Consider the following 23,671-nt stretch of genomic DNA (forward strand, 5'->3'; position numbering starts at 1 on the left):
GAGAAATGCAGCCTTTTACATGCACATTTTCTGGACAACAACAGGTGCAGTGTACTGTATCTAAGTATGCAAAGCACTCAATCTGACCTTCCATTTCAAGAGTAGCCAATGAACCAGAAACAGCATTCACTGTTAAATACAGGCAACAACAAAGTGAGATCATGTAGCATACTGCTGTTTTAAACATTTATTATCACATACTGCATATTGTTTCACATTTTTAAAATGAATACAAAACAGTATTTTCTTCTGAGTATTTAGCATACAGCCAGCTAGTATTGCAGTCTTAAAATGCCAGAGTAAATGAATGAAAATCTGTAAATGCCTCTATGAGATGCACAGAGAGATTTTTGAGACCGTTTGTTTGCTTCCTTTATCAAAGTATAAAACTCACGCAAGGTCAATAATACCGCTGTGGGCGTGTCCTCAAACAAACGCACGCTGTAATGAGACGAAATGGTTGGTAATTTTTAGACGCTCCCTAACGTGTTTCCCATATATGGGGACATTGTTGAGAGAGTGTCTATAAATTGGTTGCAAAGGTCGAGACGTGCACCCTCAGCCCGTCAAACGCCGAGAAAATCAGACGCCGACCAGGATCGCTCTCAGGTAACAATGCAAACTAACGGTGTATTTTAACGCTTGTGATTTGTTGTGGACTGTTTCCCCGCTTTAAACTCGACGTTTGAATCGCGCCCGCGCTTGACATCTGCTGAAGTGAATTCAAGTCTACTGGCTTCCTGATTAGAGCGGCTGACCTGAGATCGGTTCTGCAAACTGAACTCTGACCCGCTGCGGTTCTGTGCTATAAGTGTCTTCTGATCCGGGATCGGTTGAACTTTCAGTTCTGGCTGTATTGCTCGATATGGCTGTTTGAATGCGTTTTATATCAGGAAATATACAGTTTTAGTGGAATTCGGGTTTGTTAAAGAGATTTTGACGATTTGGATCTTCAGTCTCTTATAAACTGAATGACCTTCACGTGTGTAAATGTGGGTGTGTCTGTCATAGAAGCGTTAAAAATAATAATAAAAAAAATTAAGAGTAAAAGTGTGTTCTTATAATAACATGGCAGTGAGTGAGTAATAGAGGGAAAAATAATATGTTTTAAAGTCCTAATCAGCCGTTGTAGTCGTGATTTGTGTGAAAGTGAATAAAACACAGTTGTTATAGCGCCTCTAGTGTGTTATTTCACCAGGAAACTGGCACGTAAAACTGTTTGCACGAATGTAGTTACAGTACAGTCTTAAACGTGAATAAACGAGTTTATAAAGACCATCAGCGATCTGTACCATTTAACATCATAACCGACAAACGTATATATATTTTTTATTTATTTAATAAAAAATGAATTTAAAAGTCAGATTGCACTTTGTGTCTTTATTACGTCATAAACGGAGTTATTGAATAATCATTATTGCGTCACAGTTGGAGGGCAGCTCCGCGCGCGATAAGAGTCTGGACAGTGATTGGTGGATTTTGTTCGGTCCAGTCTCCATCAGAACACACGGACTGACCCACAGGGCTCTGAAGGTCACGGAAACCCTGGAAATATCAAGACATTTAAAAAATTGATGCTATCCAGGACTGGAAAAGCCAAACGAGCTGAAGTCATTTATTTCTATAGTAAATGTATCACATTTCGGTCAAAATATTGTTATATTGCTCTTTGTGAATGTTAATTTGATAACATCAGTCCGTCCATTTTTAGAGCCTTATTGGAGACATTAGTACACTAATAAATTAAAGTATGATCATTCAAATCTATTCATGCAATCCAAATCCATTCAAGCTGTCTGAAGCGAGATTCACATTTACATATTTGTTTTATTAAGCCACAAAAAGTGAATTTAAAATTGTTGAATTGAGAAACTCGCGAGCATCTGATTAAGATTATAATGAAAGGAGTGAGAGAGTGTTATAGAGTGTGAGTGTGAGTAAGCACCCTCCCACACACACACACACACACGCACACTCTTGCACTCACACTCTCTCGCACATTCAAACACACACACTCAAACACACTCTTGCGCACGCACTAGCTGTCTCGCACACTCACACGCACTCTCCAACACACACACACTCAAACGCACTCTCGCACACACACACTCAAACACACTCTTGCGCACGCACTAGCTGTCTCGCACACTCACACGCACTCTCCAACACACACACACTCAAACGCACTCTCGCACATACACACTCAAACATTGTCGCGTACGCACTTGCACTCTCACACACTCGCGCACACACACACACTCATACTCTCGCATGCACTCGCTGTCTCGCACACTCTTGCACTCACACACTCTCTCGCACATTCAAACACTCACACACACACGAACACTCTCTTGCACGCACTCACACTCTTGCGCACGCACTCGCTGTCTCGCACACTCACACGCACTCTCCAACACGCACACACTCAAACGCACTCTCACACATACACACTCAAACACTGTTGCACACGCACTTGCACACACTTGCACTCTCACACACTCTCTCGCACATTCAAACGCGCGCGCACAAACATCGCCGCACGCACTCGCACACTCTCGCACATTCAAACACTCTCACACGCTCACACTGTCGCATGCACTCACACTCGCACACTCTCGCACATTCAAACACTCTCTCACACACACACTCAAACGCACTCGCACACTCAAACACTGTCGCACACACACTCTCGCACATTCGCATGCACTCGCACACTCAAACACACACTCAAACACTGTCGCACGTGCTCGCACTCGCACACTCTCGCACATTCAGACACTCTCACACACTCAAACACTATCGCATGCACTCGCACACTCAAACGCACTCACAGACACTCACTCACACACACACACACACACACACACACACACACACACAAACTGTCGCGCGCACTCTCGCATACACTTGCACTCTCACGCTCTCTCGCACATTCAAACACTCTCACACACACTCGCACTCAAATGCACTCACACTCTCTCTCTACACACACACACACACACACACAAGCATGCGTGAGAGCGAGTGAGTGAGTGTGTACGCTAGTGAGCATGAGCGAGTGAGTGCGCACACATGCAAAGATCAGTAAGCCTTTACCCAAAGGTCAGGGTTCAACAGGCTTTGTAAAGGTCATGTAGAGTGCTTTAAGTATGCCAGAGATTCTGACACACACACACACACACACACACACACACACATACACACATTCTCTTGCACTCTTCCTCTGGTGCTGCAGCTGCTCTATTAATAGCAGAGACACTTTAAACCTTATCTGTAAGGACAGCTGCTGTGCTTCATGTTAAAGGAATATTCCGGGTTCAATACAAGTTAAGCTCAATCGACAGCATTTGTGGCGTAATGTTGATTAACACCGAAATTAATTTCTTCAAAAAAAGCACAAATGTGTGTTCCAGGAATATTCCTTTAAGACTAGTGCAGATGTCTTAAATGATTTTGTGTGTGTATTTGTGACTCACTTTGTCTCTCTCAGGATGTCCATCACTAAGATTCACGCTCGTGAGATCCTCGATTCCAGAGGAAACCCCACTGTTGAGGTTGATCTGTACACAACTAAAGGTACAAACACAACACACACACACACACACCGATGTAAATTCATATGGATTATAATTAACAGGTAGTTTTGTTGATTTGACAATACATCAACAGTATTCAGAATACTGTTGTTGTACACACTGTATGTGAATTTCATCAAACTGTAAACACTTCTGTGGCGCTATAAAACTTCCTCTGTTTGTTTTGAGTGACCCGTCTAACCAATGGTGTGAGTTGGAGGCGGGACTATCTGTTTGATTAACATCAGATGGGGTGTATTCGGAAACTGTTTATTTTTGCAGTTCTGTTTGGTGGCACAAACATTACACACTCCACTTTTACTGCTCAGAAAAAAATCCTAAAAATCCCATAGACTTATATTGATGGAATTAATGTACCTGTCAGACCTATATTAAACTTTCAGGCAAGTCTTTGCCATGCCAACATTCAAAGTTTCTATTAATGCTGCTTGATTTCTCATGTATTTCTCATTGTGTCTCAGGTCGTTTCAGAGCAGCTGTTCCCAGCGGTGCTTCCACCGGAGTTCATGAAGCTCTGGAGCTCCGAGACGGAGACAAAACCCGTTACCTGGGCAAAGGTACGTCTGTATCTCTCACACACACACACTCTTAACACACACCCACCTCGCTCATTACAAACGTCAACAAATCCTCAATGTGTGTTTTAGGAACTCAGAAGGCTGTGGACCATGTGAACAAGGACATTGCTCCCAAACTGCTTGAGAAGGTGAGAGATCTTCAACAACGTCAATGATTACATCAAGTTTTGCAGTCGCTGAAAATTAAACTGTTGTAATGTAAAACATTGTCAATGCTTTTCGTGCAGTTTCAACAAAACTTTGTTAGCCAGCTAGATAACGTTATCTTTGTGCAAAAGGTTTATTAAGGGGCAATATTTTCCCCTGGAGGGTTTTTCTAGGGGCATTTCTCAACTAGTGACCTAGAACAAAATACAATCAAATCCTATTGATTTTATATAATATATATTGGGCTGTTGATTTAACGCATTAATTCAGTGTGATGAATTATATAAAAAGTAATGTATTGTTAATTAATTCCATTAATCATGTCCCCAGACTGTAATAAGGAATATTCCTGAGCTATTCAAGCTTGTAGTACCACCTGTTTTCTCCAGGGGGCAGTAAGAGAAACTCCAGCTGTATAGGCAACGAGCAGCTTATCCAGAGAACAATCCAACATGTTCTTGCGTTCAAAACACCGCTTGATGGAGCGCAATGTTTATGAAGCGACGCCCCCAAAGCGAGACGCTCAAATCGTCCGTCTGACGCAGGTGTCCTTAGACACGCCCTTATAATGAATCTCGGACTGATTGATGAATTCAGTTGCAAAACTGATTGCTGTGAACTGTAGGCCAATGATTGGCTTATGTTCAGTAATATGCAAATAAACAATACATTGCATTCTAAAGCTACTTTGTCTCAACTCCTCTGCCACAATAATGTAATGCATTTTTTTTAAAATTTTTACTTTTATCCCCTTTTCTCCCAATTTGGAATGCCCAATTCCCACTACTTAGTAGGTCCTCATGGTGGCGCGGTTACTCATCTCAATCCGGGTGGTGGAGGACAAGTCTCAGTTGCCTCCACTTCTGAGACCGTCAATCCGCGCATCTTATCACGTGACTCGTGGTGCATGACACCGCGGAGACTCGCAGCATGTGGAGGCTCATGCTACTCTCCACGATCCACACACAACTCACCACACGCCCCATTGAGAGCGAGAACCACTAATCACGACCACGAGGAGGTTACCCCATGTGACTCTACCCTCCCTAGCAACCGGGCCAATTTGGTTGCTTAGGAGACCTGACTGGAGTCACACCCTGGATTCGAAGTCAGACTCCAGGGGTGATAGTCAGCATCAAACCCTGCATTTGTGTCTTATTTTCTGGTGTTTGCTTTGAGAGTTTTTGTCTCTGTCAAACATGGAGAAACCCTCTGATTCACGTTTATGCAGAAAACTTGTGGAAACTACCACAAATAATGTGGAGAGCGGTTGAATTCACGAGATCGCAGAATCCTTGAGGGACCGAAACAACGTTTTTCAGTACATCACAGAAAAACAAATGTTTACATTTTGAAGGCACAAAAACCCGTTCATGATTAATGAATGTAAGAAACTCTTTCACACTGACACGGACCATCAGTCTGAACACACGACTGTCTCTCTGAACAGAAATTCAGCGTCGTTGAGCAGGAGAAGATCGACAAGTTCATGCTGGAACTCGATGGAACCGAGAACAAATGTAAATAACATGCGCACACACATCTACATGTTAACTACCTAAATCAGGACAAACCAAAGACTTCTGCTGTTTTTATATTAGGATATTTATATTATTTACTCTGTGACTTGTTTTTCCAATTGATGACCCAAAGGAGGGTTTCTGGAGATTGATTTGTGTATGCACACATACTTCTCAACACCTCGTCTAAATCTCTAATCCTGTTTTCATTCACAGCTCAGTTTGGTGCTAACGCTATCCTGGGTGTGAGTTTGGCCGTGTGTAAAGCCGGCGCCGCTGAGAAGGGCGTTCCTCTGTACCGCCACATCGCCGACCTCGCCGGGAACAAAGACGTGATTCTCCCCGTACCTGTACGTCTGCAGCGCCCTGCACGTGTTTTCCTGTCATGTGACCTGTCTCTCCTCTCATGTCTCTCCTCTCGTCTCGCCCGCAGGCGTTTAACGTCATCAACGGCGGCTCGCACGCCGGAAATAAACTGGCCATGCAAGAGTTCATGATCCTGCCTGTGGGAGCCAAGAACTTCCATGAAGCCATGAGGATCGGCGCAGAGGTTTACCACAACCTGAAGAACGTCATCAAAGCCAAATACGGCAAAGACGCCACTAATGTGGGAGACGAGGGCGGTTTCGCACCAAACATCCTGGAAAACAACGAGGGTACGGATGTGTTCACTAGTGGTGTTTGAGAGCACAAATCTTTTATAAAAGTACGAGTACATTTATGTCATGGTAAAATTACTCATCACAATATTAGAGATCAATCGATAGTGGATTTTGCCAATGCCGATAAATGAGGCCGATAACCGATTAATCAGCCGATAGTTTTTCAGATTGATTGATTTATAGAATGTAATTTTTTATATATTTTTTTAATTTTTTATTATGGCGGGCAAAGACCGAGTCCAAAATGAATAAAATCCCAGATAATAACCAGAATTTGGTGCATAACGTGGGACTTTTAAATATAAACGAGCTGGAATCACACTGGGGACTCTTATTTTGAAATTAAATGAAACAACTATCAATAATGATTGACAGATTTTTGCAGATAACCGGCACCGATATAACGGTCTAGCTCTTCACAATATAGTTATTTATTTGAGACTTTATTGTGAATCCATTCAAGTAATTTATGTATTTACATTCCTTTTCAAGAAGTTCTTCCTTCCTTCCCTCCTTCCACCTCTTCCTCCCTCCTTTCTTTTTCTTTCTTCCTCCATTCCTTCTTTCTTCCTCCTCCTTTCTTCTTCCTCCTTCCACCTCCTCTTCCTCCCTTTCTTTTCTTTCTTCCTCCTCTCTCTTCCTCCTTTCTTCTTCCTCCTTCCACCTCTTCCTCCCTCCTCCTCTTTTTTTTCTTCCCCTCTTCCTTTTTTCTTCCTCCCTCCTTTTTCTTCCTCCTTCCTTTCTTCCTCCTCCCTCTTTCTTTCCTCTTCCCCTCTTCCTTTCTTCCTCTTCTTCCTTTCTTCTTCCTCCCTCCCTCCTTTCTTCCTCCTTTCTTCCCCTCTTTTTTTGTCTTCCTCCTCTTCTTCCTCCCTCTTTCTTTCCTCCTCCTCTCTTCCCCTCTTCCTTTCTTCCTCTTCTTCCTCCTCCTCTTCTTCCTTTCTTCTTCCTCCCTCCCTCCTTTCTTCCTCCTTTCTTCCCCTCTTTTGTCTTCCTCCTCTTCTTCCTTCCCCTCTTTTTTGTCTTCCTCCTCTTCTTCCTTCCTCCTTTCTTCTTCCTCCCTCCTCCTTTCTTCTTCCCTCTTTCTTTCCTCCTCCTTTCTTCCCCTCTTTTTTGTCTTCCTCTTCCTTTCTTCCTCCTCTTCTTCCTTTTTTCCTCCTTTCTTTCTACTTCCTTCCTCCTCTTCCTTTCTTCCTCCTTTCTTCCTCTCCTCTTCTTATTCTTATTTCTTCCTCCTCCTCCCTCGTTTCGGAGGCGGAGCTGTGTGGCTTTATAATGGATTTGCAAATGTAGACCAGCGTTTATTTGAGAGCGCACGTCCAGTTTTGAGCGTGAGTTGCGGAGCGGAGAGATTCGCTCTTGGATGCGCTCTCGCATGATATGCATGTTGTGCTCTCGACATTAACAATATTCTAACGCCATAGAGTGACTGTCTATTAAGCAGCACTATGGTCCATTTATGCCAATAATTTTCATTTATCTTCATAATAAATCTTTATTGTATTTGAGTCTTTTGATTTAACTTGTTGAAATTTTCATCAATCTCCGCACCTCCCGTGACGTGCTCTGGTGGCCCCCTGGAGAGGTGCACCTCCCAGTTTGAAAACCGTGGGCCTACATCCATAATATATACTTATTATTCTTAAAATTAATCAAAAACCTATTAAATTACAGTGTTGAAATGGCTAGTTTTGGATTAATATTTTGTTTGCAGATCAAGTGTAAGTGTACATTTTTTTTTTTTCTAGCACCGTTTTCGTCTTAATTTGACTCTTTCTAATGGAATAATTCTTAATTTTACTCCGATTAAAATGGCATATCAATTTAGTTGACGATAATGTCCAAAATGACAAAAGCATGCATCAAACTGTAACAACTAAATTTTACCAAATATTTAAATATTTTGAATTTTGAATACTAGAAGTACTTGCAATTATTTAAACATGTATCAGATATTTTAAAGGTAACATTAAAGATGTTCATATTTAAAACTGTCCTGAAAACTCCTGAAATAAACGCATGTACTGAATTATGAGCTACTTCTCTCACGTTTAGACCGTTTATGATATTGCATTACGTGTGGTGTGTTTTTAAGGAAACCGTGTATTCACAACACATTCTGACTAGCGTGTAACTTATAGTTCATCTGTTTAGTGTGTTTGTTGTATGTGCAGATGTATGTTGTAATATGAGGTTTATGTTATAGATATAGTGATTACTGTCACATATATCAGATGTGTTTGAGTGAATTAACCCGTTAGTAAAGTTCATTGTACAGGTGTTCGGTGGGGTAATACACAACATACTATGAATGGATTATTTAAACAGTTTTAGATTTCTAACCCCTTAAACTCGATTGGACCTGCCAGCGCGTCCAAAGGGGGGCGCTGTATCGCAAAAAAAAAGTTTACGCTTAAAACGTTAGTCTCCGTACTCGTAAGTCAGGCATATGAGGTATCATTTGAAAGCTTAGAATCTGCACTTTTCAGAGATAACCATCACTTCTGCATTTATGTTTCTTAAAATAACAAAATAAACCTTAAATCATTCGCGCTGAAAATTAGCGCCCCCTAGTGGTAACGAGGTAGGAATATTTATATGAAAATAAAAGTCCTTCATATAGCACATAAATGGACAAGTCATATATCAAATGAAAGCTCTCATTCTCAGGAATGTGACTGTATAATTAATTTTGTTGCACTAATACCACAGTTCGAAAGATTTTCAAAAGAATCACAAAGTGAAATATGATTTCTGTAAGTCATCAAATACAAACGTCTCTTATGCTCTGATCACTGCTGCTGTAAGCCCCAAATAGCTAAACACTTTATATCTGCTTTTACATTCCCCAAAAAATGAGCCATTGTTTACTTGTCTGTGAGCTTGCTTGTATGAATAATACAATGTTATATCTTAGATGTCCAGAACAAAATATGCAGTCTAGCAGGAAAAGCATACAAAACAAATCATTAGAAAAATGTTTTTGACAATTGATGATAAAATATTATTCATCGCCATGAGGAGTAGCTCAGCTTTCTAAAGACACCTTGATTGCTCTTCTAGTCCACTCAGAGGCCGAGATATTCAATGAAATAATGAGGGTGGTGCTTGAACTGAAAATTAGACTGAATGTCTATGGACGAGCACATCTGTGAGGACTCAAATGTGTTAGAGCGCCACCTACATTTCAGATCTGTATATTGTGATGGAATGTGATAGAGGAAAAAATATTTCTAGTGCTTTCTGCCATCTAGTGGAATAAAATGAGACTATTCGAAGTGAGGTTGAGTGAATAGAACCAGAATTACATGTTTACAAAGTTGTGACAATTTTACATTTATTCATTTGGCAGACGCTTTTATCCAAAGCAACTTACAAAAGAGGAACACATAAGCGAATCATCTTAAGGAGACAGTGGTATGAAAAGTGCCGTATTACAAAGTTTCACTAGCATCAGAATAGTATTCAAAACAGATTAAAGTGCAGATTAAAGGGTTTTTTTTAATGACTGGTTGAGTTCTCATGGAAAAGATGTGTTTTTAGTCGTTTTTTGAAGACAGAGAGTGAGTCAGCTTCACAGATGGAGTTGGGAAGGTTGTTCCACAACGTGATATGATGAAGCTGAAAGTGTGGGAAAGTGTTTTGATGCCTCTTTGTGTTGGTACAACAATGTGCCACTCATTAGCCGACCGCAGGCTTCTAGTGGGCACGTAGCTCTGCAGAAATGATTTTAGGTATGCTGGAGCAGACCCAGTGACTGTTCTGTATGCCAGCATCAGAGCCTTGAATTTGATACGTGCATCAACCGGCAGCCAATGGAGAGAGACAAGGAGTGGTGTAACATGTGCTCTCTTTGGTTCATTAAAGACCAGACGTGCTGCTGCATTCTGGATCATTTGCAGGGGTCTAATTGCACATGCAGGGAGGCCTGCAATGAGAGCGTTACAGTAGTCCAGTCTAGTGATGACAAGTGACTGGACAAACAGTTGTCATAACTAGACTTTTTGTAAAAAAACAAAAACAATTCTGTTAAAGATTATAAGTTATAAAAACATACTATTTATGAATTATTGGAATCTTTTTTTTATTTTTATTATTATTATTATGTGGGGGGTTCTCTGAATAATGAAACCAATTTTCTTTTTTACTTTGAGTGTGAAAAATTGCAGGTGGCATCCCAAAAATCTGTTTACATAATCAGTGTTTGTGCATTGTTAATATCTTGCAGTATGTTTTCTCATTCACAGTATTTGATCATCGTCATGTCTTTTTTCATCTCACCTTTTGTTATTGTTGACAAAATCAAAAACCTTTGGCAACTAATGTTTTGATCAGTGATTTTGTTGATGAGATGAACACTGCTACTGGTTGACATGTTTCTACTGTAATGCAGTATATACTGCGCTAATGGTGTCTGTGTGTGTGTGTCTGTGTGTGTGTGTGTCTGTGTGTGTGTGTGTGTGTGTCTGTGTGTCTGTGTGTGTCTGTGTGCAGCTCTGGAGCTGTTGAAATCGGCCATCGAGAAGGCCGGTTATCCTGATAAGATCATTATTGGAATGGATGTTGCAGCTTCTGAGTTCTTCAAGGCTGGTAAATATGATCTGGACTTCAAATCTCCAGATGATCCAAAACGCCACATCACTGGAGACCAGCTGGGAGATCTGTACAAGAACTTCATCAAGAACTATCCAGGTACGCGCGCGCACGCACGCACTCACACACACACACACTCCATTTTACGCGCGCACGCACTTGCGCGCACGCTGTGTTTTACACTCTCTTGCACAGAAAAAATACGAATGTTTTTATCAAGGGACAATATTTGCCATTTTGTTTTTTGTTTTTGTTTTTTTTAAGGTACTTTTTCTCTTTGAAACCCTCGAAACAATGTCAGATTATTCACAAAATAATTATGGCTGTTAATTATAAAATCAAATATATAACGGCTGTAAATAATGCAAGATTCTATGACTTGTAGAAGAAGCCTGGTACTTGTATTTACAGTAATGTATTTAAAAATGGCTGTCTTCTTACATTTAACATTTTCCAAATGCTGGTAGAATTTGAATATTTACATTTTTATACAAACATATTTTATCTATATGTTCATATAGGACCATATATCATTTTTGTGTGTGCCTGACACACACATACATAAACAGTCTATGCACAAAGATGTGTTTGTGTATTTAGTGTGTATTTGTTTGCAGTCCAGTCTATTGAAGATCCGTTTGACCAGGACGACTGGGAGAACTGGACCAAGTTCACGGGATCTGTGGACATTCAAGTGGTGGGAGACGATCTGACGGTGACAAACCCCAAACGCATCCAGCAGGCCTGTGAGAAGAAGGCCTGTAACTGCCTGTTGCTGAAAGTCAACCAGATTGGCTCTGTTACAGAGTCCATTCAGGCGTGAGTAATACAGCACATCCTCCTCGCAGTGCTGCACCACAGGGCCCATGATGAGTCCCTCTCAATGAGCTGCACCACAGGGTCCATTTTAAGTCTCCCTCACAGTGCTAGTATGAGTAATACCTTTTATGAGGACATCAAGTGTAGTATACTGTTCAGAATACAGTATTTTTCTACACAGGGCCCATGTGTATGAGTCTCCCTCGCAGAGCTGTACCATATGGCCCAAAATGAATCTCCTTTGCAGAGCTACACCACAGGGCACAATACGAGTCCTTCTCGTTGAGCTGCACCACAGGGCTCATTATGAGTGTCCCTCTTGATGAGCTCTACCACAGGGCCCCAATATGAGTCCTCCTCATTGAGCTGCATCACAGGGCCCATTATGAGTGTCCCTCACACAGAGCTGCATCACAGGGCTCATTATGAGTGTCCCTCACACAGAGCTGCATCACCCGGCTCATTATGAGTGTCCCTCACACAGAGCTGCATCACAGGGCTCATTATGAGTGTCCCTCACACAGAGCTGCATCACAGGGCTCATTATGATACCCCTCATAGAGTATTATGAATATTCTCTGATAATTTTACAAACGGGAACCTTTTGGTGTCTCGCTGACACCTTGTCCTAACCAGACGCGACATGATAAGTTTCCAATGACAAGCTATCTGCCTGTCTGCACCAGACGCAACACCGCGAGATTCATACCCACAATCATACATGCTGACTTTAATATACTGCAGTAAGACTCATTTTAGACCTATTTGTTGACTGTGCTGTCTGGCATGATGTCGCAGAAATAGAAATCTGCCGCTTGTCGTGTGTCGCGGCTGGTTAGGACAAAAACGGAAAAGATACCTTTTATCACGCGTCGAGGCGCGTCTAGTTAAGACACGGTGTTACACATGTTCTCTGTCTCTGTGTAGTTGTAAACTGGCTCAGTCTAACGGTTGGGGAGTGATGGTGAGTCATCGCTCCGGTGAGACCGAAGACACCTTCATTGCTGACCTGGTGGTCGGACTCTGCACAGGACAGGTACAACACACACACACACACACACAGTTTAATTCAGTCTTTATTTTTGCTCTCTGCCTCACTAATGTTTCCTCATGTGCTCAGATTAAGACTGGTGCCCCCTGCAGATCAGAACGTTTGGCGAAGTACAACCAGCTGATGAGGTCAGCAATGACATCACACTCATCAGTTCAGCTGTCCAATCACATCAAAGCAAAATCATATTATGCCAGATCTCTCACCTGTCTCTCTCTCTCTCTCTCTCTCTCGTGCAGGATTGAGGAAGAGCTCGGTGACAAGGCCAAGTATGCAGGCAAAGATTTCCGCCACCCAAAGCTCTAAATGATTCTTCATCAATATAACAGCTGAAATGCCACTGTTTCTTTTTTTAAATAAGAAGTCATTAAAAAAATAAAAAAAGTAAAAGAAATTAAATGGCAGCTTGTTTGTCCATCTATTCCATTTCTGTTTTTTGTGAGTAATTACTCAATGATTTCATGTTCATTACAGTGAGCATTACTCTTCGCTGGTAGAGGCGGTATATTAGAGAGTGGCACGGGACAGAGCACCCCCATTTAAAAATGCATGTTTCACGTTCTGGAACACACTGATGTGTAGTTTATTACAGTATGAAGCTGAATGTGAGTGGGGGTTTCTGTGATCACTCGCATCAGTAGTAAAGATCATAATGTATACACACTGTAAAGGGTTATTTGTAATATTGAAGTGTATGCTCCAGTTATATTGATTATTTGTTTACTATGGGAATGGTTGCTTGTATTCCAGTAAATATACAGCAGGGTTCACTGATAGAAGTGCCTCTATTTTTAACTCTTAGTACAAATATAAGAGGTCATTGTACTATAAAAACATACTGTAAGTTTCAGAACTCAAAACTTCCTCCTCACTATATAAAGAGCATTTGTTGAAATCAGTCTGTCAAAACGACTCGTTCTCGACTTCCTCCACATTATGATGTCACACTGTGATTGACATTTGCATGTGACCGCCTCCACAACAACACATCAACACCTCATTTACCTTTAATCACTTCTGTAGCCCCGCCCAATTGTGGTGAGCAGAGCAGGTCAGTCAAGAGCTGAGAGCCAATCAGAAAAGTGGGCGTTTACTGTCAAGTCTTAAAGGAGAAGCAGCACCAAAACCGAGTGTTTCTGACAGAGGGTCAGAATGATCATGTTTCACAAATATATGAGTGTTGTATGTGCAAAAAAACTTTACTAATGTTAGAAGTGCACCTCTAGGAAAATATTAAAATAATTTAAAGGCATGGCACCTTTAAACAATCTCAATATTAACGGCATTAGTCTCTTTAGACGTCTGTTCTTTGCATCTCTAAAATCCCAGTTTAACTTCTGACTATACACAATCAATTGAAGAGTGGAGTTGTGTGTTTTACTAGTGATTACACTGATCATACTGCACTTTTACACTCTTAACAGCTGAGTTTGTGCTCAGATTTATTAGTTGCTCAATACTTTCAAATAGAATAAAATAGAATTTGTGTGTTAGATCAGAGACATTTCAGCTAAGTGTGTGTGTGCATATGTGTGTCTCTGCGTGTATGTGTTTTTGAGTGTGTGTGTGTGTGTTTGTGTGCGAGTATGTTTGTGTGTGTCTCTGTTTGTGTGTGTTTGTGAGTGTGTGTTTTTGAGTATGTGTCTCTTTCTGTGTGTGCCTTTTTGTGTGAGTGTGTGTGTGTGTGTCTGTGTGTGTGTGTCTCTTTCTGTGTGTGTTTGTGTGTCTGTGTGTGTCTCTTTCTGTGAGTGTGTCTCTCTTTCTCTGTGTGTCTGTGTGTGTGTGTGTTTCTGTGTGTGTTTGTGTGTCTGTGTGTGTCTCTTTCTGTGTGTGTCTGTGTGTGTGTCTCTCTGTGAGTGTGTCTCTCTTTCTCTGTGTGTCTGTGTGTGTGTGTGTTTCTGTGTGTGTGTGTGTGTGTGTTTCTTTGTGTGTCTGTGTGTGTGTGTGTCTCTTTGTGTGTTTGTGAGTGTGTGTTTGTGAGTATGTGTCTCTTTCTGTGTGTGCCTTTTTGTGTGAGTGTGTGTGTGTGTGTGTGTGTGTGTGTGTGTGTTTCTTTGTGTGTCTGTGTGTGTGTGTCTCTTTGTGTGTGTTTGTGAGTATGTGTCTCTTTCTGTGTGTGCCTTTTTGTGTGAGTGTGTGTGTGTGTGTTTTTGAGTGTGTGTGTCTGTGTGTGTGTGTCTCTTTCTGTGTGTGTTTGTGTGTCTGTGTGTGTCTCTTTCTGTGTGTGTCTGTGTGTGTCTCTGTGAGTGTGTCTCTCTCTGTGTGTCTGTGTGTGTGTCTCTTTCTGTGTGTGTGTGTGTGTTTCTTTGTGTGTCTGTGTGTGTGTGTCTCTTTGTGTGTGTGTGTGAGTATGTTTGTGTGCGTCTCTGTTTGTGTGTGTTTGTGAGTGTATGTGTGTCTCTTTCTGTGTGTGTGTGTGTGCGCAATGTGTGTCTGTGTGTGTATGTGTTTTTGAGTGTGTGTGTCTGTGTGTGTGTGTCTCTTTCTGTGTGTGTTTGTGTGTGTGTGTGTCTGTGTGTGTGTCTCTCTGTGAGTGTGTCTCTCTCTGTGTGTCTGTGTGTGTCTCTTTCTGTGTGTGTGTGTGTGTTTCTTTGTGTGTCTGTGTGTGTGTCTCTTTCTGTGTGTGTGTGTGCGCCTTTTTGTGTGTGTGTGTGTGTGCGCGCATCTGTGTGTATGTGTTTTTGAGTGTGTGTGTCTCTTTCTGTGTGTGTGTGTGTGTGTGTGTGTGTGAGTGTGTGTGCATATGTGTGTCTCTGTGTGTATGTGTTTTTGAGTGTGAGTGTCTGTGTGTGTGTCTCTTTCTGTGTATGTGTCTGTGTGTCTGTGTTTGTGAGTGCATGTGTCTGTATGTGTATATGTGTGTGTGTTTGTATTTACCGTTTATATCAGTAATGATGAATATAATCTGTTCAATCAGTCATGTCTTCATCAGGAGTGTTCATTACACACACACACACACACACACACATCTGCTGACGTCAGAGCCGAGTGTGAACAGGAGGTTTTGAGTGCGAGTGTGTGTTGCTTAGTGATGTTCATCAGGCCGAGAGCATTTCAGCGCCCACATAACGTCTAGTCCCACAAACTAACCCGTGTGTGTATGTGTCATGTTAGTATGTGCATATGAGTGTGTGTGAGTGTGATGTAGCATCCAGGGGTCAGAGGTCAAGCTGTCATTTGGCCCATGTTTTGTCATCGCTGTGCCGCCTCGCAGGAAGTTGGCAGGTGGTTAGGCCACACTGTGATGTTTGCGTCAGAGAGTAAGAGACAAACGATCAGAGACGACAGAAACATTTATTTCTCCATTCATCACTCTGTCCATCCACTGTCTCACTCACTCTGAATGTGTTTCCAGTCTGAGCTGCTGATTTTAAACATTTCTGCATTCATAAATTGTGATAAAACAGCAGATATGAACTCCAAAACTGTTCCAATCTGTTTAATGTTGAGGAACAACTCGTTCAAAATAATGACACTACTAATTGAAGTATTTTTCCTATTCATGTTTTCCACAGCGATTCCATAAAATCCTTCATAAAAGAGTTGTGCGCCATGAATCAAACCAACCAGCTCCGAGAATCACAACGCAAACTTCGATTTGAAGCAAAAATGTGTTCGAAAATCAGACAAAAAGACAAAGATACAAGACTGTGTAGTTAACGTCTTTAACAAGGGAAAGAACTACAATCCCATGATGCATTGCGAATGATGTAATCAAATTATAAACTATAAAACTATTGATTTAAAGTGGTTGATTGTAAGTTTTATTTTATTGCAAAATATTCCAAAACGTAGTTTGAGAGTGTAGTGAGAGCGACTCGATTGAGTCATTCGCAGTGCATCATGGGAGTGGGCGGAGCTACAGAGCTCTTTCTCTGATTGGTGGAACTCTCTTTAGGATTATGGGTAGTGTAGTTCTTCAGTTATTAAACACTGTTTGTTAAAAATGAAGTAGAAATAACGCACTACATGTTAAGCACAATCCACCACAGTTGTGGCATAATGTTGATTAGCACAAAAATGATTTCAACTCGTCCCTCGATTATTAAATCATGTTCATCACATGTTTCTTTAAATGACATTTCCACATTCCCACAACCATCCCCACAAGTTTCACTAACACTAATGCAAATGATTATTTGGGGGGAATGTCACGATTCAACTGATCAAAATGGTCTTAAAAAAACAGGCTTTGTTTTCTTTAAGTAAAATATTATTTCTCATTGTGTCTTTTGATTTTGCGTTGAAATATGATCCGGATATGTTCTTGACAGGTTTCGTGAGATTCCCCCGTCTGTCTCTGTCTTGCTCTTTCAGGTTGTACGGGGGTCAAAGGCCGTTGACCTGTGGTCATCGCTAAGGAAACTGTGATCTGACGTGGAACTATTGTGTCGGAGCTCTCAAAAGAGGAAATAGTTCCTCAGCGCTGCCCGTTTCCAGGGGGAAGTTTTATAGGGGGCGGATCCTGAAAGGGTCAGAGGTCAAATCAGTCCGTTATAGTGAAGAATGACGAGCTATAAACAGAGCAACGATTAAAAGTGAAACAAAGCACCAAAATGTGAGAGTGTGTGACGTATACCGAAGCGTCTGTGTGTGTTGTAGACATCTGGCCCACGTTTCTTAGATATCATTAGCAGTGTGTTAACATTAATCACACTTATACACACATTTACACACATACACCTGTTGGAGCTGTAGGAGTCTGTCCAATGAAGAGATGTGAATGTATATTCAGTATGGAGCCGTGACGTCCGAGTGAGCGTTTTAGAGGTTGGCCGTCTCTCGGGGCGACGCTCCGCTATGTGTGACGTCACAGTGATTTTGTTTATAACGCCCGCTGTGACACCTGCTCAAGCAGAGACCCGTCCTGAAACAGTACAGGACAGAACCGGACCCCGTGCGGTGCAACGCCACGATAACGTGTTTGAAACCATTGGACTGATACTTAGTGGTTCTCCACTGAGAATCTGAAATATATTTATTTATTTTTGAATTCGAATTTTCTAAAACAAGGATGGCTTTTTCATCTTCTGCAAACTCTCTTCATCTCACTCTCCTCTTGCTCCTCATCATCGCCTTGGCAACGCAGGTAGAGGGTCGGCCATCCCGACAGCGATCAGAAGCTCAGGTGAGTACTTTGGACTATTAGCATAAAGTCTGGTCCATATTACAGCTTATTTTGGTGAAGAACTGCCCACTTAGACATGCTTGAGCATGAAAAGCGACCAACCACAGTTAATATTTTTTGCATGTGCAACATTAATGGACGGGTAAATGTGAAATCTATGCTACTTAGGGTTGTCACTTATGAAGTTATAAAATACGAGACACTCTCTCTAGAGCTGTTGACGGGGAGGGGGCTGAAGTTTTCAGACGGTCCCTTACCACACACTCCAAAGTTTTAGTATATTTTAGCACAATGTGAGGACTTTTCAGATGGTCCCTTACCACACCCTCCACGTTTTAACATAATGTGAGGACTTTTCAGAAGGTCCCTTACCACACACTCCACGTTTTAGCACGATGTGAGGACTTTACAGACGGTCACTTACCACACCCTCCACGTTTTAGCACAATGTGAGGACTTTTCAGACTGTCCCTTACCACACCCTCCATGTTTTAGCACGATGTGAGGACTTTTCAGAAGGTCCCTTACCACACCCTCCACGTTTTAGCACGATGTGAGGACTTTTCAGAAGGTCCCTTACCACAACCTCCAGGTTTTAGCACAATGTGAGGACTTTTCAGACGGTCCTTTACCACACCCTCCACGTTTTAGCACGATGTGAGGACTTTTCAGAAGGTCCCTTACCACACCCTCCATGTTTTGGCACAATGTGAGGACTTTTCAGAAGGTCCCTTACCACACCCTACACGTTTTAGCACAATGTGAGGACTTTTCAGACGGTCCCTTACCACACCCTCCATGTTTTAGCACAATGAGAGGACTTTTCAGAAGGTCCCTTACCACACCCTCCATGTTTTAGCACAATGTGAGGACTTTTCAGACGGTCCCTTACCATACCCTCCACGTTTTAGCATGATGTGAGGACTTTCCAGACAGTCCCTTACCACACCCTCCACGTTTTAGCACGATGTGAGGACTTTTCAGACGTTCCCTTACCACACTCTCCACATTTTAGCACGATATGAGGACTTTTCAGACGATCCCTTACCACACCCTCCACGTTTTAGCACAATGTGAGGACTTTTCAGACGGGCCCTTACCACACCCTCCACGTTTTAGCACGATGTGAGGACTTTTCAGAAGGTCCCTTACCACACCTTCCACGTTTTAGCACAATGTGAGGACTTTTCAGAAGGTCCCTTACCTACGGTAGGCACAATTTCCAAGGAATATCAAGGTTGCATTAATGATCTTGAACAATTTTGTGGTCGTGCCATCTAACATAGCTTAAATACAGGACAAATCGCGTCCTGTATTGATTCGATATGGGACGCATCATTTCATCTTCATCTTTACGGTACCAGTGGCAACCCTAATGCTACTACATTAACAAACCAGCTTGCCACAAAACCAATTTAATAGCCGAACAGCCTCCACAAATGATTGTACTGAAAATACAGTAGAAATTAGCATAAAATGTGTGTTGACTGAAATTCTGTTCATCCTAAAGTCAACATGAAATGTCATTTGCAATCCATGTCACTTCCATAATGCGACGTATTTCCGACAAGATTTTCAACGAGAACAACTGTAGGGCGGGACTTGATTTTCTACACCAAGAATTGATTGGTAATAATTTTATGTTCTAAGAACGTTTTCCTAATGTTCTCATTGGGCTGTGAAAACATTACTTAACAGTTCTGGGAATATTCATAATGTCCAGTTTTTTTTTAAACGTTTTAAGAACATTTTTTCTTGGCTATAGGGACGTCTGGAAAACATTTGAAAATGTGATTTTTTTTTTTTAACAATGTGGTAATGTTTAAAGAATGTTCCAGCAACAACGTTTTCATGCTAATGTTTTGAGAATGTTTTGCATTGACAGAAACTGTTGAAAGAACGTTCTATTAACGTTACTCCCAGAAATTTGTTCATAACTTGGAGAAAACTTTTAGAGAACGTAAGCCAAAGCTCTGAGAACTTTCACTGTTTCAAAAGCAGTCGTCTTTGTAATTTTGTCTTTGTTCATGAGATCTGACTACTATGGTAACATGGCAGGGTTCATCTAATTAGTGTGTGTGGTTAGGGTTAGGGTCAGGGGTCAGGTGCACAACAGGGTACACTGTGTGAGATATTGGATCCCACGATGCGATGTGCTCAACCTTAATCTTTCATTTCCATTGTGACAAATGAACTGCAACTTTATCAGACTATCAAGGTGATGTGTGTAATCTTTGAATGTTAAAATAATTTCCGGTAACCCAATTTAATATGCAAAATCACCATAGGGCCTGGGTATCTCAGTGAGTATTGACGCTGACTATCACACCTGGAGTCGCGAGTTTGAATCCAGGGCGTGCTGAGTGACTCCAGACAGGTCTCCTAAGCAACCAAATTGGACCGGTTGCTAGGAAGGGTAGAGTCACATGGGGTAACCTCCTCGTGGTCACGATTAGTGGTTCTCGCTCTCAATGGGGCGCGTGATAAGTTGTGCGTGGATCGCGGAGAGGCTTATTAAGTATAATCGGTGTAAGATTGACATGTAAGCAAACTTTCTGGGATGTGTTTTCCAAAAGCATCGTAAGCTTAAGTTGATTATAGAGGCCATTGGCGCCACTGTTTTGTACGATCTACTTAGGCTTACGATGCTTTTTGGAAATGCGGCCCTGTTTATTTGAGCAGCCCGACATATCAACTACTATCTCAACCAATAGCATGAGTTTGGGGGCAGGACTACCTGTTTGTCTGACCAATGGAAGATGGGGGAAGTGTTCGAGAAACCTGTTTGAAAACAGTCACTATTTTTGCAGTTTTGTTACTTTTGTTACATACTTGATCTTTAAGATGTTTTACGTAAGTTTGTTAACTACATTAGTTAACTTAAACTAACTATGAACAATCCTTATACACCACTTATTAATCCTGGTTAAAGGAATATTCCGGGTTTAATTCAAGTTAAGTTCAATCGACAGCATTTGTGGCATAATGTTGATTACCACAAACATTTTGACTTGTCCCTTCTTTTCAGAGTAAAGTTATATTTACAAAAAATTATATATATATATAATTCTTTTTTTTTTTTTTTTTTTTTTTATGTCCAAAAAAATAAATAACAATTTTTGTATTGGAATTAAATTACCATGTAATACCTGTGTGTGTTCTTTCAGGTCCTGGATGATTTGTTTGGGGTGAAGATCAGCTCTCTTGTTTTGACCCCTTCAGAGGTCAGTGAGGGGTCGGCAGACGACCCACCTCCACTCTCAAAGAGCATGCATGGCAACAGAGTGGAGTCGCCCCACACGCCGCCGCACATCTTCCTGGACTTCCTGAGACGTCAGAGGAAACTGGGTGGACGCAGCAGGAAGGGTGTGGCGCGGGGCTGTTTCGGGATGAAGGTGGATCGAATTGGAGCCATTAGTGGTCTGGGATGCTGATACACACAGGTACACACACATGTAGGCACACACAGATATTTACCGATACCAGTGTTGGGGAGAAGTTAACTAAAATTAGCGACACTACTAACTTAACTATATTTTTCAGTAGCGTGTAAGTAGTTCAATTATTTTCACAGTAGTGTCGCCGAATGTCACTCGTCATTTGCATTAAGTTAAACTTTTCTCTACTTTGTCGTGTTGCTTGCCACATGCCCACATCTTGTCGCCAACGGTCGCTGTCGCTTGTGTTGTCGGAAGTAGCTCTGCTTTCACTGAAATTGCATGAGTGTCTCGTCGCTGAGTGATGCTGGCGGTGTGAACGGGGCTTTAAAGGGACTTCTTTTTTCAAGTGAAATATTTAGTGTATTGCTGCTGTTTATCACTATATTTTGATTCAGTTACATAAAAAGGGTGTTTTCTATTTTATTAGTGTACAATATATTCAGACTGATCTCTCAGTGAATTCGGAAACAGTATGTTGACTTTTCTTTAGCTAAAATCGGTCTGTGTGTACCGAAATGCGAAACACTGCCTCCAGTGGCCAAAGCGGTAAGTGTTGTTGGGTGTATGGGCACGTGCAAGCTCCATTTTCCAGGTGAAATGTGTGAGCAGCTTGTAGCTCGAGAAGATGCAGTTTCAACAATGAGAGATACATACAGAACTTCCTCATGTCTGCATTGTTTGTTTATGTTTTTGTGTGCAGATGTGAGCGGGATAGCTAATGTATGTTCTCTGTGATGGACAGGTGACTGGCCACTCTGCTGCAGAAATCACCAGAACTTTCCTCCAGAGAAGACAATAGTCGCCACCTCTTCATCTGCCTATAACCAGAAGACATGACAGAACATTTGAGCTCTGCAAATGGGACCAAAAACACATTTGTGTTGTTTTAATATCTGTTGGATTATTTGCAGTAAAACTGACAGCGGCACAACTCACAGCAGACTTTACACTCACAGTCTGGAGGTCCATCTGGTATATTTGACTTTTTGACATTATGAGGTCTTCTCAGGTGTGTGTGTGTGTGTGTGTGTGTGTGTGTGTGTGTGTGTGTGTTTAAAACCCCTGGCTGATTATCCAGTCAGTTTTGTTTACATTGTTTACCATATTTGACTTGACAGAGCTTCTGTTGAGATATTTTGTGAGTGGGAATTTTTTTTCTCAAATTCAATATTGAACACAAGTTTAAAATGGTTTGTGTGATGTCTATACAGTAAATGTTATTTAACATCTAAATGACAGTTGTTGTTGTTTTATTAATGCTACAATTCAGATAAATCCATCATTGCCGTCTTTTTGTGTGACCTAAAAATGAAAATTCATAAGAACAGCACATATTAATGAAATAAATTGTAAACGGGTCATTGACAAAGAAGGTTGTCCGAGGTGAAACAATGAGAAATCTTTTTAAATATAGTTTGAAAAATGTTGGTCAGGTTTGTAGAAATGTAACTGTGTCCATGCTGGTTTCACAATTTTTGGAAAAAACATTTATAGCATTTTCTAAAATAAAATACTTTTTTTATTATTATTATTTAATTACTTTTAAAATGGCATGTGGTGTAATCATCATTGAAAAGGTATTAAAATATTTCCTTGCAACTTAATCAGTAATTTAACAAAAGTTTTCAAACTAATTTTTTAAGGTAAAAATTATTATGGACAAATATTACAAATTTTTGAGTCAAGAATATCAAAACCATTAATTTTTATTTGTATAGCGCTTTTTACAACACACACAATTTCAAAGCATCTTTACAGAAAATCATGCATTAACAGAAAATGAAGCTGTAATATATATAACGTCTTAGAGGCTTCATTGTGTAGTTTGATAAAAATGTGATCGTAAATTGTGCCTTAAAAAGTAAAACTGTAAATAAGGAGAAAAGCGGAGGACCTAATACTGAGCCCTGTGGCACTCCATACTTAACTTGTGCTTGATCTTTTAAGATCTTTTAACATGTGATTGATTTTTTTTAAAAAAAAGAAATAATAATACACAATTATTCTGGAGTACTCATGCCAACATTTCTATTTTTCAAGAATTTCAGCTTTTAATAAGACTTTGATTGTTACTGTATCTGGACTGTTACACCACATTACATTTTTGACTTTAAACCCCAGAAAACATAGATACTTGTTA

General features: G+C 41.0%; 2 protein-coding genes across 2 annotated transcripts; both read left to right on the forward strand.

The window, feature by feature from the left end:
* Window positions 1-462: 462 nt before the first annotated feature.
* On the forward strand, window positions 463-13,362 carry eno3 (enolase 3, (beta, muscle)). The gene is made up of 12 exons (XM_051661601.1): window positions 463-609; window positions 3,491-3,576; window positions 4,058-4,153; window positions 4,244-4,302; window positions 5,772-5,841; window positions 6,058-6,191; window positions 6,275-6,497; window positions 10,995-11,192; window positions 11,711-11,912; window positions 12,840-12,948; window positions 13,033-13,091; window positions 13,203-13,362. The coding sequence occupies exons 2-12, from the start codon at window positions 3,492-3,494 to the stop codon at window positions 13,267-13,269; spliced, it is 1,302 nt and encodes a 433-aa protein (XP_051517561.1). The 5' UTR covers window positions 463-609; window position 3,491; the 3' UTR covers window positions 13,270-13,362.
* A 4,477-nt stretch (window positions 13,363-17,839) lies between these two features.
* Window positions 17,840-22,587, forward strand: nppcl2 (natriuretic peptide C-like 2). Its single transcript, XM_051661618.1, has 3 exons — window positions 17,840-18,091; window positions 21,259-21,534; window positions 22,274-22,587. Exons 1-2 carry the CDS (start codon window positions 17,978-17,980, stop codon window positions 21,523-21,525), a joined length of 381 nt encoding a protein of 126 aa, XP_051517578.1. The 5' UTR covers window positions 17,840-17,977; the 3' UTR covers window positions 21,526-21,534; window positions 22,274-22,587.
* The last annotated feature ends 1,084 nt before the right edge of the window (window positions 22,588-23,671 follow it).

This window comes from Myxocyprinus asiaticus, chromosome 29, assembly GCF_019703515.2.
Source record: "Myxocyprinus asiaticus isolate MX2 ecotype Aquarium Trade chromosome 29, UBuf_Myxa_2, whole genome shotgun sequence".
Lineage (NCBI taxonomy): Eukaryota > Metazoa > Chordata > Actinopteri > Cypriniformes > Catostomidae > Myxocyprinus > Myxocyprinus asiaticus.